The sequence below is a fragment of the Astatotilapia calliptera genome, chromosome 23 (assembly GCF_964374335.1).
Source record: "Astatotilapia calliptera chromosome 23, fAstCal68.1, whole genome shotgun sequence".
Lineage (NCBI taxonomy): Eukaryota > Metazoa > Chordata > Actinopteri > Cichliformes > Cichlidae > Astatotilapia > Astatotilapia calliptera.
This window is the reverse complement of record NC_137443.1, coordinates 6,897,790-6,916,001: the sequence shown is the minus strand read 5'-3', so window position 1 is coordinate 6,916,001 and position 18,212 is coordinate 6,897,790. Positions and strand designations below refer to the sequence as shown.

At 40.7% G+C, this 18,212-nt stretch overlaps 2 protein-coding genes across 3 annotated transcripts in view; one reads left to right on the top strand and one right to left on the bottom strand.

Moving 5' to 3' along the window:
* The window catches only part of ralgps2 (Ral GEF with PH domain and SH3 binding motif 2), a 67,511-nt gene that overhangs the window by 8,472 nt on the left and 40,827 nt on the right, over positions 1 to 18,212 (bottom strand). The gene's annotated exons all lie outside the window — the stretch shown is intronic.
* Positions 1,605 to 17,533, top strand: angptl1a (angiopoietin-like 1a). The gene is made up of 6 exons (XM_026158736.2): positions 1,605 to 1,884; positions 10,825 to 11,072; positions 11,194 to 11,814; positions 14,642 to 14,835; positions 15,954 to 16,224; positions 16,314 to 17,533. The coding sequence occupies exons 2-6, from the start codon at positions 10,883 to 10,885 to the stop codon at positions 16,499 to 16,501; spliced, it is 1,464 nt and encodes a 487-aa protein (XP_026014521.2). The 5' UTR covers positions 1,605 to 1,884; positions 10,825 to 10,882; the 3' UTR covers positions 16,502 to 17,533.

Genomic DNA, 18,212 nt, shown 5'->3' with positions numbered 1-18,212 from the left:
TTGCACACTGCTTGTTTGATATGGCAAAAACAGACAGGAATAAAAACCCTGCAAAACCTAATTTGCATATACTTTGCTCAAGCTTCAAAAATACTTTTTCCCTCTGATTTTTTTTTCCCCAGTGGATCTGAACAAGTGCTCCGAGTAGATCTTCTCTTTAGCCTTTCCAAATCATGGCCATCTCTCTCCCACCAAACTCTCAGTGCCTATTTCTGGCTGAGATTCTTACTCTCATTAAATAAATATTAACATTAAAAGACAAACCCAGAAGCAGCTTGCCATCAATCTGAAGAGAGTTATTAACAAGTTGAACTGATGGTGCGCATTTCCTTACAGTCCCCTCTTCTTTTCATTTTTCTTGCAGAATGTTTTTTTTTTTGGACACGCCAGGGTCGAGATTGGGTGCAGATGTAAGAAAACTTATCACACAGCAGACTACATGACACCCACAACCCTCCCCTCCATGGAAAATGGTGTAATACACACAGCACTGCTGACAGAGACCCTAAACACACAACGGCAGGAGGAGATCCAACAGATAAAGGAGGTCACACTTTGTTTTTGGGATAACACACACACACACAGCTGATTAGAATTAGAGGGAAAGGGTGAGAACAGAAGAAAAAGTTTACAAGTGCTTTTCAACTCAGCAGTGAGTTGGGGAGAAGAGGAGGAAGAGAGAAATCCTAAAGGCTTAACCGCTATAGCTTCTTGTCTGAGAGTATGTCAGGGATAACGGCGGTTAGTCATGCACAAATCCATACTGCCTGGAACACGCAGACAGAAGCATGAGTAGAGAAGCTGTGGTTTGCATACACAGGCACTTTGTATATGTTTACTTGCAGCAAAACTTGTACGAGATGGAAAGAAATAAATAGTCATGGCAAGAAGGCAGAAATTCAATCACAAATCAGGGAGAAAATTCTTCCAAAATGGTCAAGTAAGATCTTTTAAACATTACAGCTTAAACATGTATGAATAACACATTCAAGTAAATCACAATGGTGACAAAAAGCAAGTTAAGTCCAAATAAACTTAGAGTAAACCTGGAGTGACCATTTTGCACCAGTAGTGCCACGAATCATTTCTATCTGCCTGCTTTGGTCTCCGACTCTCACATCCAGCTGTTCTCTACAGGAAGAAGCTCCGAAACCCGAGCAGCATTACAATCAGCTTTTCTCGTTGCTACAGGGAAAAGCAAAAGGAGGGGAACTTCAAGCTGTAATTAAGGATGAAGAGGTCAAAGCAGTCCTGGACTCAGCAAAACACCTGAATTCAAAAAGGCCTTGTCTCTTTGCTCCCTTATACAAAAACCACACAGGTCATTGTTAAGGATGGGACATTTAATCAGCAGCTCTGCCATTTTCTTTTTCAGTCTTTTCTTTTCTTTATCACTTATGACATCAGAGGTAGGCTGGGCGACTAAAAAAATAAATAAATAAATAAAATAAAGGAGGGAGGAAAGAAAAAAAAAAAAAAAAAAAAGCAATCTTCAACACCCACACCCTCATCCCCCTTCTCCTCCCTTCTCTTCCTTCTTCCCCTCCCTCTTCTAGTCTCCCCCATGCTTTGTGAAAAACTCAAGGCATCAGTGGTGAGAGCTCAGTCTGTTGAAGTGGCCGGCTTTTGAACCATACCCCAGTCTGAGCACCAGGAAAGTTCACAGGGAGCTTCGGGAAGTAGGGCCTTGACTAAAGCCTTGCATTGTGATTTATTGCTACAGAACAGGAGGAGTGAGTAGAGGAGAGAACCTCTGAAGACTTGGACAAAGAGAGAGACAGAGACATGAGTCCTGCGCACTGCAGCCCGGTGAAGACAGAATATAATATACACGTGACACCATAACTGCAGGAAAACATCCATCTCACTACTGGTAACAAAAAGGTAAACGCTGCTCGAGTTTTATTCTGTTTTCAATTTTGATTTTGGAATCAGTGAGTGTGTGTGTCTGTCAGCAAGATGGTGTTTTGTGTGTGTCTGGGCAGCTGTGAGAGCTCTGGCTGAGAGGTTGGAGAGGTTAGGACGTTTCGTGACTGGAGGTTACATCTGCAGACAGAAACATTTAGCAACGCTTCTTTGGCTATCCCCTGGAGTCTGACTGAGAAATACTGTGTACAGCATACTGAGAAGTGTATCGTGTATACATTTAACATATGTAATGTATATGAGGCCAACAAAGAAATCTGGAGAATTTATGAATTTATGATCCTAGTTGTATTAAGGAAGGGCAAAAACAACTGAATTCAGAAAGTACAACTTTTTCTGGTGTGCAGGGCCATGATTTACATCAGTTATGTAAAATGATTTTAAAAAATATACAGTCAATGAGTTGTTTCATCTAGATGTGAGAATGGAGAAACATCCAAGATCTTAAAGTTGCTCTGAAAATGACATTAAACCTTACCTGAGGAGAAAGAAAAAGCCAGAGAGAAGACAAAAAAAAGAAAACTGGGACATTCCAGCAAAACACTTGAGGGAGAGTGATCAGCTCAGATGGAGAGATTTGAGCTCTGCTCCTAGGCCTGTTTATTTTTTCTTGGCTTTTGGTTTCCTAATACAGTCTGAACCTGGCTGCTAACAGGGGTACGGGGATGTAGCCGAGTTAACCTGGTGGAAATCGGGGTTAGGCCAATAAGTTCCATCTGTACATTCAGACGTGGTGAGATCTCATCTCACCTCACAGCCCCTTTTGGAAGGCTTAAAAGTGAGCAGATTCTATGACAGTTTATAAGCTCCCCGTTCAGGGTTGTGTTAAGGGAAAAGATAAAAATGCAGTGTAAGCCAACCTTAACCACATCCTCTATCAAATACACCCCATGGACATAAGACACTTCAGTCCCAACCTTGTCATGATGGCAAAAGCTTTGAACACTAATAACATCAATATGGTGCTCTTCCATATCAGCAACTCACAATTATCTTCAAATGTTTTTGCTTACGTCCTGGTCTGTTGGTGGTATCTGTGGAAACATTCTGCTCGCTACAAAGCCACATCTGTGAATGCTGTAAAGGTCCGTGAGAGACACGCAGACCTTCAAAAAGCCAGTGTTTGAAGTAAAAAGCAAAATGAGCGATGGCGAAAAGGAAAGAAAACACTGCACGAGCATGCTCATTTTTCCGCTTAGAGTAATAAATCATAATATCGATACCTCTAATAATTCAGGCTGGAAAAATAAGTGGGAGAAAAAAAAAAGATAAAAAAAGATAAAGGGGAGGCAGGAACAGCTGTCTGAGAAATATCCAGAACATTCCGTGCTGAAGCACCAGCATTCGGCTCTACCTGAACCGTGACTGCACGAAGGACAGGCTTTAAAAACGGGTCATTACTTACAATCCACGCATAAACTAACCATACTCATAGCCTTCACCTTAAGAGTTTTAAATCACAGCAGAACATCTGTTTGATGTCTTTTCTATTTAAAGTTTGCAAAAGTCCCATGACAAGCCAGTCAGGCAGTGCGTGGCCCATCAGAGTCAGTTACCTGCAGCCCTCCCCACCAGTCCCTTCATAGACTATGCTGTAACTCAGCACGGGACTCATAACTCACCCAGCCAGCACCAACAAACAGCTGCGGTTTTTGGGCAGCAGGCATGCATCCAATCGTATCTTGCATTTTTAACCCGTGTCAATGCTAGTCTCAACTGATTTTATCTGCAAAACGCAGCCAATTAGAGAAGCGGACAAAGATAACATCCTGGATAAAGTCTTATCCAAAAACACTGCTCCTGCACTACTGTGTGCACATGTTAAACCCAACCACAGAACAACAACTCTGACACATTACATATCTCTTAAAACTCAAACCGACATTATGAGCCACACAAACTTTTAGACTTTATAAAGACATACAAAAACTAGTGGAGGATAAAGTCAAGGATAGTCACAGGAAAGTTTGTTTGAACTGTGAAGCTCATTAATGAGAGCTTGGACACAGCTGAACAGACTGGTCACCGTAGGGAGGAAGAGGTCAGCCAGGAGGTCAGGGTAAATAGACGGGTGAAGTGGAGGCATGTAACTAAGTAGAGCCAGTGGACAACAAGCGTGTAATGCAGTGTGCAAATTTATGTGTTCTTCCTTGTTGATTTAGCTAATAGAAAGCATGTGAAGTCTGAGGTTTGAGTTTAAGGCTAGGTGTGACTCAGAAGAGAAATAAAAACCAAGGAAAAGTATGCACGAGTGGCCAAAGAATGTACTAAATCAGAAATTTTAAACCATCCAGCCAAACAAACATTCATATAAATTCTTTTTTTTAAAAATATTTTCCCCCCCTCCTTGCTCTCCTGGATCGCCTGACCTTCCTGAAAGTAATTTTTGCTGCACAAAACCTGAAGCAGCAATCCAGATATTCATTTATTTATCAGTTATCAACCAAAGAGCACGCCAAGGTGAAGCTACAGCTAATCTATCAACCTAGCTAGGTTAATTTTAAATTAATTTTCACCAAGAAACTGGGATTGTTGTGGAGGGTTACATCAATAAACATAAAAGACACAAAATTAATACCAACCTATCGGTGGAGCACACACAGAACAGTCCCAGTTTCTCACGTGACCCATTGAGAAGACAAATTAGCCACGTCTGACTGAGAAAAATACACTATACAAAGGAAGATGCAAGTTTATGGTGTCATCAGTTGGTTTTTTCATGCACAAAAATGAATAATGCCAAAGATGTGTGTGTGTGTCGTCTATTCTATAGGAGGGGAAGCAAGAGGAAGAGTGTCATGTAATAATGACAGTGTTGGAAATCTCAGTCATTACATTAAGCACAGCACAGACAAAAGGATGACCCTGAGTTTCTGTGCATTTAAGTGCATGTTATGAACGCAGAGTAAGACGGGAAACCCGCTTTCCACAAAGACCAATTGATTTCGGGCGGATGAGTGGGTGGGGGCAAAGTAGAGGAAGGGTGGGACTGTACCCTAATCTACAAATAGACCTCTGACCCCAACAACAGTCTCAGCCCACATGTTTATAGAGTTTCCCCTACAGAAGAAGGAAAACAGATGGGGGGGCCCGTAGGGCCTCAGGTAGCATCATCAAGGACGACAGTTTAGTAGCTAGAAAAGCAGGAGGTTGAAATAACTTGTTAGTAAGGGTTGGTTTTATTAAAAATACAGGCCACCATCAACTTAATATTCAAGTTATGTTTAGTGATTGCCTTAAGTTCCAGTAAAAACCTCCAGTATCCGTTTGTGGCTCAGGTTTTCTAATAAAAAGAAAATCCTACTGTAATTCTTTGCATCTGCCCTCATTTCCCTTTTAGTTTTACACCATGAACTGATATAAAACATTCCCATTACTTACTGTACCGCAATGTAATTTGTATTCCATTTTAGAAGCGGCATTTAAAGTTTCTTCAGTTTTGATGAGGCTTTTACGAGTTTTGTGTTTTTAGCACTCCTGTGTGAATGCTGGGGTTTTTTTGGTTTGTTTTTCTTCTCATTAACTGCTTCATAATGTCAGCGCTTTTACTACATCCCCACTCATGCCGAGTTATCCTCCCAAAGCCTTTTATTTACTCACATTTTCATTCTATCCTTCATCAAAAGCAAGTTAGATCGTTTCTTTGTTGGCCGTTCTGCGTACACTTCTGTAACCTATTGTTTCAGCAAGCGCAGGAAAAGTTTGACTTTGAGTTACTCATGTAACTCAGCTGTCTGATGTCATGAACAGAAAAAAAGCTGCTGCTGTTGTTGTTGCTGTTTCCACGTTGTTCCTTGAATGAGAATAAACTTCTTTCCTTCACTCATCCCTATTTTCCCTATTTTGTTTTCACGTTCCCTTCTTTTTGTAACCAGTGATGAGGTGTTTGGAGGTATTTTGGACTTATTGTGGGAAAGTCTGAGGACCAGATGAGGGAGTGGAAGCAGAGGATTTTGGAGGCTGGGAAAAAACATTGACTTTGAAAATATAAATAAATTCTATCCAAGTCATTCTCTCCCACTGGCTGGACTGCAATCCATCAAGTGAGAGACTGACACATTAGAAACCCACCGTGGGCGCTGAAACAAACATGCTGCAGACTGATATTATACATATGTACAGGAGGTTACAAACTGAAGCAAAAACAAATATAAAGTTTCTCATTAAGGTATTAAGCTCCCATGTGCCACCAACACAGCTTTAAAGGCACCACAGATTTAATTCTCCAACTCTATGAAACATTAAATGAGGGATAAACATCATTACCTTCATAGTTATCCCCTTGTATAGACTTTTAATACCGCTGCGTAACCCGTTGGCCTCTAAGGCCACAGCATGGTTTACATCAATCTTATACTCATACTTACATACATACTTTGGTGCTCTAAGGAAACAAGTAAACCCAAACATCTCCTCACTGCAAGGTTCAAGCACTTAGGCCTATACTTTTCTCCTGGTTTATGGAACATGTACTTCTCCACTGGCTGTGACTACAGTTAAACTACTTATGTAACCACTTGAGCAGACATCTGGATCAGGTTCGCCATCTTCACATGAAATCACAATCAACTGGCTCTTCTCAGAATTTCTGGACATAATATAGAGCAAGATTGTGTGTAAACAGCCTAACAAACAGCACACTTGTAATTTCACATCTAAGTTTCTCCACGCAGTTGTTCAGATCTTTCTTTTAATTTATCACTTGTCTTTTTGGCATTCCTTCTAAAGTACACACTATTACAAATATTTATTATAAACTGCCTGCATGGAGATTGTCATACACCTGTAGGTGTCTGGTTACAGGTGTATGACAATCTCCATGCAGGCAGTTTATAATAAATATTTGTAATAGTTTTCTTTAGGTGACAAATGAATATATGTTTTTTGCAATTATGCACGGTGAAACCCAAGGTTATAAGAGTGCCTGCCATATGGCCATCTCTGTGAAGTCAGCCTCAACAATCATTATGCTGTCTATCCGAATATTACAAGCTAATTTTTCCCTGCCAGGAGTAAAGTAAACAGATGTCTTACTTAATGACTTCTCTGATCATTTCCTCTCTTACAACAATGATAATATAATTATAACATCAGCCTCTACACGAACAATCTAAAGGTAGACGAAAGCCAGTTTCTCTCCAGAGGAAACTGGCTGTCATTGTGCTGTCAATGTAAATGTAGTAAGCCAAGACCAATTTGAAATGCAGTTAATTCAGCATGGCGCCAATTCTCATTTTGTAATTCGTAATTTTGTTTTTGTATAGTTTTTGTTTTTTTCATATATGGGCAAGTGTGGTGAACCCCTTTATGTTTTTTTTATCATTTACAAAATGACTAAAAAACATAAAACAAAATATAGTGCCACTACAGCTGAAGTGCAGAATTTGCATTTATAATAGTGTAATGGTTCATACAGTGGAATGACTGTGGATTGAAAATAAATTAACCCACAGCACAGACAGGGGCATACAAAAAGAGACATGCCGACAGGGGAGTGAGATACTGTAAGATAGATAAGGAAGTGCATACCCTGCATGACAGAGGTGCATGAGATCATACTACTGCCAAAAAGATGGAGGAAAAAAGAAAAGGCATGCAGAGGTGACCGTTTGTCAGTCCTTCACTGGTTTCAAATGGACTACACAATTTTTTGCTAGTAAAGCAGCACCAACAAAAAAATAAATCCTATTCATATTAAAGTAGAAAATTGGTTTAAATGTTTCTTATTTGGTATACTACTTACAGTCTAATTCTCCCATGTGCTTTTAGTTAACTATAACTGAAAAGGGTGGAAGGAGCACTAAACAGAGGGAGCAAAGAGGAAGAAAAGCAATGAAAAAAGGGGGGGAAAGTCGAGAGGATGGGGCTTTCACATTGAAAGAAAGTGCCAGAGAATTCTGTTAAGAATAAAAAGGAATGAGAGTAGTTTATGTATGAGAGGATTTGCCTCAGGTTACGTTCACGATGACTGACCTGAAAGGCAAAGAGGGGCCATGACCCATTTTCTACCACCATTACTTTCTTCCATCTTTAACCTCCTACTGTTTCTCAACCACCTGACAGTACATTCTAAGTGAAATAATACTTGCAGCCTACAACTTGCACATCAAGTTTGTGACCTTAAGCTAACTTGGTACTACACATTCTTGCTTCCTGACTCCAAAAACACAATGTTAATGTCCTGATGGCTGCATCCATCTTTTATACACAATGCAGAGCCTGAGGAGAAATCAAGGAGTGTGAACTCATGCATATATGGACAGATGTGTACTACTGCACAAGTATAAAAAGATACGTTACCAGATGTTCTTTAAACACAGGTGAGCTTTGTGTTTTTCTTTTAACAACCCTTACAGGCCTGAACCAATTTAGATGTTTTTTTTCTCCTTCTTACTCAAAAGGGCACTCTGCTTGTTCTGGTGAAACACTGTCAATGTTGTACCTTTACAACACACTACTGACCTCTCAGCATCTCCTGGAATGTCTTTGATATGCTACGTTTCCATGAAAAGAGACTAGGCCCCTCATACTCAGAACCACCACACAGAAGGAAATAAAATGAAGGTAGGAGCTGAGAGAGCAAAGGGATAGAAGAAAGGGACTGTAGGTAGGTGCTAAGGCAGGCAATAACTGATAGATGAGCTGTGATGTTACAGTTCTGTTCATGCCTCGTACGCTTTATGAATATGAAGACTTTCTGGAACTGATAAGTTTAAAAAGTCAGCCACAGTTTAGAAGAGAAGACACTTGAAGACTGATAGTGCTGATGCTGCTGGTAAAGACATTAGCAGCTCTCACCAAGGTCAGCAAGGATACAGTACCTGGTTACGCTGTCAGACACACAAGCTGCTGGAAAAACATACAACCATGAAAATGAATAACATCTCTGAGTAGTCATGCACACAGAGTATTCAATCATACAGACAGACACACAAACTTAAACATACCATTAAAAAGGTACACACGCACACATACACCCTGCAGATCTAGAGTACTAACTGTAATTCTGCCCCCTTTCAACATTGTTCCAAGTGACATAATTGCCAGAATTCCTGAAGAACCACAATGGCGTCATATGGGAGACACACAGCGCCTGAGTTTCAGGGTGGAGGGTAGGCCATAATGATGTGGCATAGAGAAAAGACTGACTGTGAAGAGTGATGGAGGGGATTAGGAGGGATAGAAAGTCTTGGCCTTGCATAGGACCAGGTCGGGTGTTAAATTGAGCAGTACATGAGACTGAGAGCGCTTTTTGTGTTTGTATGCTGATGAGAAACAGAACAAAAAAAAAAAAATCACAAGGGGAAACAGCTTTGCACATATTTTTGATTGATTTCTGACTTAATCTCACATCCATTAGTGACTGTCCTGCATGCATGTTTGGAAAATATAATTTAAATAAAATATAAATAGTACCTCTTACCCAACACCTGTGCTGGCATGTTTAACTGTGTCAAGGAAACTGCATTAGGGTCAATTTGTGGTTGGTGTGTTTCAGGTGAGGCCAGTGCAAGTAGCCAACCTAGTTACAAAGGACAGTAACATTATATCTAAGCTGTGGAAGTAGCAAGTCAGAAGCCAGGTATTTATATTTTAATGTCATGGTGGAACAACGTGGACTAGACTTTATATCTAAAAAAAATAAATAAATAAATAAAAATAAAAAAACTATACAGCCAAGTGGCACTGAATTTCCTACTGAGGTGCATGGCCACAACATTTTACACCCTCTTAAGGCTGGAGTACTCCCTCAATTGTATGCAAAAGGTTTTTACGCTATGCTAAAAAATGCCAGAAGCTTAGTGAGGTGCTTTTTAGCAGCCTGTGCTGCATGCTAACCACCGTTTCCTGTTGCTAAGAACTGAAAAATGCTCAGCTACGGATAAAATCTGTCTCATTACTGTCACTTGAAAATCACACTGGAGGACAGGTGAGACAAATACGGTAACGATACGATAACAATGGAGCAGATTATACTGCTCTGTTCTCAAACGACCCATGTCTGTAGCAGATGACATCTCCAGCATGGCACATTATTGTTAAAAAGCTTGTTGATACATTTAGCTTGATGTGGGTCTGCCATGTAAGCATCGATCAGCAAGAATCAGGTAACTGTAACACATTAGGTTGCCATTTTGTGTCATATCAATAAAAGTGTATCTGTTGTGGGGGAAAAGAAGCTAAGAAGAGACTGTGCTTTGCAAGTCCCAACTTAAAAATAAATGAAGTTGCCATCCATTTTCTGCTGCTTCCAGTATCTACAGTACAATCCAGAAACTGGAAGTTGATTCCTGTGGTCAACTTGCTGAGAAGTACCATAATTTCTAAAAAGGGTTCCTGATTCCTACAGTTTGGGGAAAATAACAAAACAAAACAAAACAAAAAAAACATCTTTAAGTAGGATCTTATAGAAGCCGGGAGGATGGGAGTTTGCCAAGTCTCTGTCCTAGACTAAAGAAGATAAACTAAATTCAAGGGCAGGATGAAGATAAAGATAAATCAGCAACAGTTAGATATCATAGCTCCTTAATAGGGGGAAACCAAGAGAACCTCTGAATAATGGGGTGTCTGTCAGCAGGGGAACTAACTAAGACAGAAAGCAGACGTAAGCCAGTTGGCTGGACAGAAAATGTGTTCTCTCTTTGACTATTTCCACACAAATAACAGTCTGTGGGAGCAGTACGTGACAAATTCTCAACTGGATACTTTCCTACACAATTAGATTGTCTGCTGATATCTTTTTTTAAGAAAGAAAAAAAAAAGCTTCAAATACCATTTCATCAAAATACTATATCCCTCTGCTCTGGAAAAGCAAACAATTAACAGTCCTGGTGTTTTATTCATTGTACACAAAGAAAAAGCTGTTTCCTTAACTCCTAAGGTCGTGTGTTCTTTCAGGGAGGCCTGGAGGGAGTACCAGCAGCTGCCCATCTATCCATTCAGTCAGCCAGCAGCAATGCAAGGGCTGATGTGGCGTCTGTGCGCCTTGCTCTGCCTCTCCCTCTGGCAGGAAAGTTACTGCAGGAGCTCCAGGGAAGCCCGGAGGACCAAAGAGCCTTCTCTCCACAGGAGTAAAAGAGCTCCTCTGGATCCTGATGCCAAAAAATGCTCTTATACCTTCCTTGTACCTGAGCAGAGAATCACAGGTAGAAAATGCTATTTTTCGAAAAGTACCCTTAGTACAATATGGTTGAACTAGTCTCTCTTTTGCTTCCCATTACATCAAAACAGCTTCTTATTAATCTCTTAAATCATATCTGTCATCAGGTCCAATCTGTGCCAGCACCACAGGCCCAGAGCCAGACAAGGAAAGAGTGACCCGTATGGAGATTGCAGATGTGCGGGATGTGCTCAACAAACAGCACCGTGAGATTGAGACGCTGCAGCTGGTGGTAGATGTGGATGGTAACTTGGTGAATGAGATGAAGCTGCTGCGGAAAGAGAGCAGGAACATGAACTCCAGGGTGACCCAACTATATATGCAGCTGCTACATGAGATCATCAGGAAGAGAGACAACTCCTTGGAGCTCGCCCAGCTGGAGAACCGTGTCCTCAATGTGACCTCAGAGATGATGCGACTGGCTTCAAGGTATAGGGAGCTAGAGGCCCGTTTTGCCACAATGGCCGGAGTGGTCAACAACCAGTCCATTCTCATATCTGTACTGGAGGAGCAGTGTATGAGGACGCTGGGACGCAGTGAGCTGCCTGCAGTTCCCCCTCTGGTGCAGGTGGTACCGCAGAATATACCAGTCAACAACCGTTTCACCAATGAGATACAGAGGGACAATAACAACAGGGAGTTCTCCCGTGGACCACGCATCAACCCACCTACAATAAGCCCTTTTGGGATTGACCCTCCACCACCGCAAGGAACGCTTACCTCTGATGGCAAGTACAAATTTAAAATAGCAGGCAAAGACTGAGGAATAACTGAGGACTGTAAAACAGTCAGGAATCTAATGACTTTTAGTAGGCTGACGCTGAGCAAAAGTAAGATGTCTTAAGTAACTGTCAGAAACTGTGCTAATTGTACACACAACTACTAAAGTATAATTAGCTAGGGATCGCAATTCAAAACCTAATTTCTCGCAACAGTTGGTACTGTTGAGGCACAGTTGGCTCATGCTTGGCATGCTACAGAGGCAGTGAAATCATACATTCCTATGATCCCACTTGGCTGCTTGTATTGGCAGCATGATACAGAGCATATGCACTAAATTAGTGGGATGGGGATTAGGCCTCTTTTAACAGCATTAAGAAGACTTGGTAAAATGGGAAAAAGATATATCTTCAATTGGATAAGTAAAGGGGCAGGGTATAGTTAAAGTACCCATCTACTGGATTTGCCCAACAAGTCTGAGAACCCTGCACTAAAATAACTAATCAGATAAAATCCTCTAAATAGACAATGCTCCTTTGTTCTTTTCTTCCAAAAAAAAGTTGACCATCCTGACATCTGAGAAAGATAATCGCCAATGTGAAACTAATTTGCAAGGTAGACTGCTACTTGGAAACGGCTCCTAAAACTTGGTCCGGGCGCTTGTATTTTGACTGGCGATTAAAGTATGGGGAAGAATGTTGAAAGGGGTTATACAAGCCCTTAAACGGTGAAACAGACAAAGGGGAAAGCAAAACAAAGCCTGTCTGAAAAAATGATGGGTCAGAACCAGACAAATTTAAGGGCCAAAATAAATGTATTTTTGACAGGGTCACAGTTTAACTACATTATCGTCATCATCATATCATCAAGTTTAAACCAATACATTTCACAGCTTATTTGTAAATTACCCTTTACTTTCAGTCATTTGGTATGCATGTCTATGGCGAATTATAAGGTAGGTATGTGTATATATATATATGGAGCCTGAACATCCTCGGCTGGGCAAACTATATGAAAGCACCCAAAATTCACCTTTAAAAAAAAAAAGGTATCAGAATGAGAAAAAAACCCCAAAACAAACAAACAAAAAAACAAAAACAAAAAACACCACATTTTTATATCAGGAAATATTTGAGAAAACATGCACCAATGCCATAAAACTGCATCTATGATATGGCAAAGCATCACCTATTCTGGGCTTTACATATGGCAGAGTTAAATAATGACATAAAATTCAGATGTACACTATTTTGGAAATAATTAAGTCAGTTTTTCTGTTTATGATCATTCGGGCGGCATAGTTAGACCTTAGCATTATGATATTTTTGCTTTGTTTAAAAGGCATCAGCTTACAGTCACTGTCCTGTCATTGCAAAAAAGGGGGAAAAAAAGAAGAAAAAATTTAAGTCTATACAAGAGTTAATGCCTATACAGTCATTTTAAATGTGCGTTAATCACAAGTGTCTGGTTTCTCATGAAAGCCCACATCAATCAGTGAAACACTGTTCTTCTTAAATCACAGACCTGTCGCCACCTCCACTGACATTCAAATAATGACATGCTTCTTTTAAGCTCAAAGAGCAGAGGAGCATATTTTAAAAGCCTCCACGCAGAAAAAAAATCTCCAAAGAAACACAAAGGTAGAAGACGGTGAGGAAGTGCCCGTGGGAGGTAAAATTGCAGAGACTGAACTTGTAAATGACAAGAAGACCGCGTATCCTTTTAACTACCTCTAGCTATGTGGAGTTCCTCATCTGCCTTACCAAGCTGTAACTGTCTGATTAGTTATCAGCCGATTAAAGTGTATTTGAACTGACATACATACTACAAACAGCATTCTGACCATATCCTTACTGACCTTATCCATCAGCTGCTGTTTTCACTCGATTAGTGGTGCTCCTTCATGATCGAGATAAAAAGTTATAATAGGAAGATTTAATTTTGTTTTTTTCTATGGAGTTTTTATGGATGAGTTTTTGCAGCAGACAGGATAGATCTGAAACAAGGAGGAAAAAGTGTAAAACAGAAAGCCACCACAGGTCCTAGCAGCCCCTCTTCCATGTAGGTTCCATACAAGTATAAATACGCACCGCTTCACCACAGTTTGGTCTAGATGAACCAACTACTATGTATTATACTGGGTACCTATGTGCTTTCAGAGAGTCTACCACAGGCCTCTAGACTAGACAGACAGACCCAGCTTGTGTTGATACTGGTTTAATAAATATTCACAGAGAGAAAGAAGAAATGTGGCCGGTTTAGATTCAGCTGCTTCAGCTCAGCTCTGGTGCAGCGCCACCTCATAGCTTTGACTGAAGGTGGAATCTAGGTGAATATTAAATAACAGCTTTGGTGTGCAGATGAAAGCTTATGTAACTTCAGACTGTGGGATGTTTGGGTGGTCTGAGCAAAGATATTAATTCCCAGCTTTGTCTTCCCTTTTAATCTAGTTTATAATGACTTCTGTATGTTAACTACAAAGAGTGACATTTAAATCAGGACATAGTCAAGTCTTATTATTCAGAAGTTTCCAACTGTGTGCAAGTCAGATAATATGTGTTGTTTAATAATTAAATAAAGAAAAATGAAGATTCTGTAAGTTAGTCAAAGATATGGTAATACATGGCTTTTTAGTGCAAGTTACGGCTCATCTTAGTATCATGCGTACCCTTGTCCTCAAAATTATCACCTATTAAAATCACCACTTGGGTTTCTCAATATTAACAATATAATTTATATGCAGATTAAAATATCACAAATGAGTGTTCATCAATATTAATGTTCAAATAAGAACCGCTCATTTATCTTCCTCTTCTACATCATTTACAACACCAGGTCCCTTCAATGACTGCTACCAGGTGCGAAAGGCAGGCTACACCACCAGTGGTATGTACCTTCTTAAGGCAAACGGCAGTGACCGACTGATCCAAGCCTGGTGCGAGCATGGCCTCGACAATGGAGGATGGACAGTTATGCAAAGGAGGAAAGATGGCTCTGTTAACTTCTTCCGCAACTGGGAGAACTACAAGGTAAGTTTACGGAAAAGGAGATTAATGAAGTAACAGCAGGTCTAACAGGACATGTGATAAGAATTTGGCATTTCAAGGACACAAATGTACAACAACAGTAGGTTTAGGGCCACTAGCCAAGAATATGTAGCTTACCCTGCAGATGATCATAAAATCTATACTGAACCTATGATTGGCTAGTTGCTTATGCCAATGGCCCAAAAATAAAGTGACAGATAAAGCGACTCCGTATCACTCTTTTCACAAGTCCCACCTTCAAGAGAGCAATGCCAACAAAATTAGTAAGTTTGTGCAGCCCACCCCTTTCCTTAGCAGCCCAGTCTCTGAGGTTCATTTTAAGGTCACTAAGCAAGCACTTGTTCAAACAGTGTAAATAGCTTAGTGGTGGATTTCCTCACACTGAAACTGCAGCCAAGAACTGAATCCAGGGACAAATGTATGCAATAAGAGAGCCCCAAGGGCTGAGAGGGAAACGCAGCTCCCCTCTCAACCCCACTGGAAATGACCCCTGTTTCTCTACTTCCCATGTCTCAGCCTTATGAGATAAGATGACCTTTTTTCCTGTGTCATTTCTATCAAAATGCCTGACCTCCGTTTTCTCTGTATGTGATGAAGGCAAATTGCAGGAGTTCTCCTTGAGTCATAAAATTTGGATTCATGTATTAATACGGTCATGGTGATTGGATTAGAGACAGAAAACACTTGTGCAGTTCTCCACTTGCTGCATTCAACTCTCCATCTAAAACACTGCCAAATCATCACTGGCTTTGCTGTTCAACAAATTTGTAGAGTGAGAAACCGCAGATCACAACCTTAACACATTATCATTTCAATGGGAAACAGATTTGATTTCAATTCACTTGATTGCAAGGAGAAAACTCATATAAACACAGCTCCCTGGCAAGAATTCATAATAACCTCACTCCATTTTAATGTTTGTGTTCTTTGGAAACGATTTGCCTTCACTGACCACAGAAGCAAAGGATCTATTCATTCACCATTTAGCTAAACCGCAGTATCCAGCTTACGTAAATTAGTGCTACACGTACAAAAGTAGTGACATTGAAATCACAAGTGAAACTGTCGTACTGTCATAATGTGGTGCCTGTCCCCTGCAGAAAGGCTTCGGTAACATAGATGGCGAACACTGGCTCGGCCTGGAAAACATCTACAATCTTACGAAACAGGGTGATTACAAGCTGATGATAGAGCTGGAAGACTGGACAGGAAAGAAGGTGTATGCCGAGTACAGCAGCTTTCATCTGGAGTCTGAGAAGGAGGGCTACCGGCTGAGGCTAGGCACCTACCAGGGCAATGCTGGTGACTCCTTTAGCAGTCACAACGGCAAACAGTTCACTACGCTCGATCGTGACAAGGACTCCTTCTCTGGTAGGGGGACATATTGGTTACATTAGTTTGAAATAATTCATGTATTACTCTGATCTTATTTTCTGAGCCTGGGTTCTTCTCTTCATTAGGTAACTGCGCCCACTTCCACAAGGGCGGCTGGTGGTACAATGCCTGCGGACAGACCAATCTGAATGGGGTGTGGTACAGCGGGGGAGTTTACCGCAGCAAGTTTCAGGATGGAATCTTCTGGGCAGACTACGGGGGCGGTTTCTACTCCCTAAAATCAGTCCGCCTCATGATGCGGCCAATTGACTAGGACAATGAACTGTGGTTCTTTCAGATGCATCTCAGTCTCCATCCTTATCGTTCTCTACCCATAAATAAATAAATCCCGTAAAGGCAGAAGCAGGAATCTGCCACATCTGAGGAAGAGGTAGCGACATGTTTATGGCCAACAGTCCACTCTGTGGCTAGTTAACATGAAGACTGATACCACCGCCTTCCCCAAGTAACTACTCTCCATCTATCAGTGTGGACAGTCTATGAAGTTCCCTGAGGCCTTTTAGTATGACTGTGTCCTATTTTACTCACTCTTCTTGAGATTAAGTATGTTATAAAGGGAAATTATTATTTACTACAGTGATGAGATTTCTTCTGAGCAGCTAATGGCGACTTATTGAAAGTGTTCCCCATAGGATGGGGCATTGAATAAACTGCGATGTTTAATCGTGGTAGCATGAAAATTAATGCAATCTAAAGTAGTGCTGAGAAGACCTGCCAAACAGTGAGAGGAAATAAATAGTTCACCTACTGTCTACCGTTTCTACTGGATTTCCTGGACTTCTGGGGCAACAACCGACCCCCAGCACCAAACCCACAAACCCACCGACTGAACAAGAACCTGTGCAACAATGTGCTTGTTCAATGTGCATATGGCTGAGACGGCTTTAGTATGTAAATATCTTTGGCTTTATTTGTGAAAGTTAATTTAAAAAGGTTGTGATTCTACTCAGGCCAAATGTTCACAATGTCATCACTCTGCCATTCTTTGTTATTTAACAGTGTATTTATATTTAATATAGTCATGGCATTGTTATATCTAGCCCTGTAACAATACAATTCTTTACACTTTTCTTATCCAGTGTAGAAATACATCAGTAGCACTTCAACACACATACACACACACACACACACACACACACACACACGCGCGCGCGCAAACACACAAGACAAAACTACCTGGAGTGGATATCTAGTTGACTTTAGGATGGACAAGTTGTGACATGAGCTACCAGCCATCAGAGAGGAATTAAATTCTTTCATAAACAATAAAATGTCTCACTTTTCACTACGCTTCTTGTTTTAATAAATAGCAAGACTTTCATAAAATCATTTCCCACACGAATACACTTGCAAATGTCACTGTGTAAAATATTAGCACAGCAATTTTATTTATAAAGGATGACAGCATCGCCTAAAATAAGCCACTATATTGGATCTGATTTAGTTGCAATCCAAGCTGTCATAGCAATGAATAAGATCAGGGAGACTTCCAAATTAAAGGAAGTGAACAGAAATTAGCTCTGACCACACACGGGGACTGCATTTACAAATTTACAGTAGGTCAGATGTGAGACAAGAATTGTCATTTATGTCCCCCTGTTTAGCCGGAGTTTTTCAGAGAACTTAATAAAGCAACATAAACTGCCATAACTAAACATCTTCTAATTTGGAGACAAGTCAACAAACTAGTATTGACCAGTCATCTTAAATTATGCCTCCACTAGACTCTTCTTTTAGAAGAACTGTAAGTCAGAGCAGACCGAAGCTTTGCGCTCTAAAGGTCCGGGGCAGATGAGAACTAGCCGTACTAGAGCCTGACACAGAGGACTGTAGGTTACAGGAATTGGTTATGAAAACCTCCCGGCCCCAACCCCGCTGGCAGGATTTTTGATGTGAGATATTTGACACTTTTAACTTGCTGTTTTCCATTACATTAGTTATTCCAAACGCTGATGCTCGTGTCC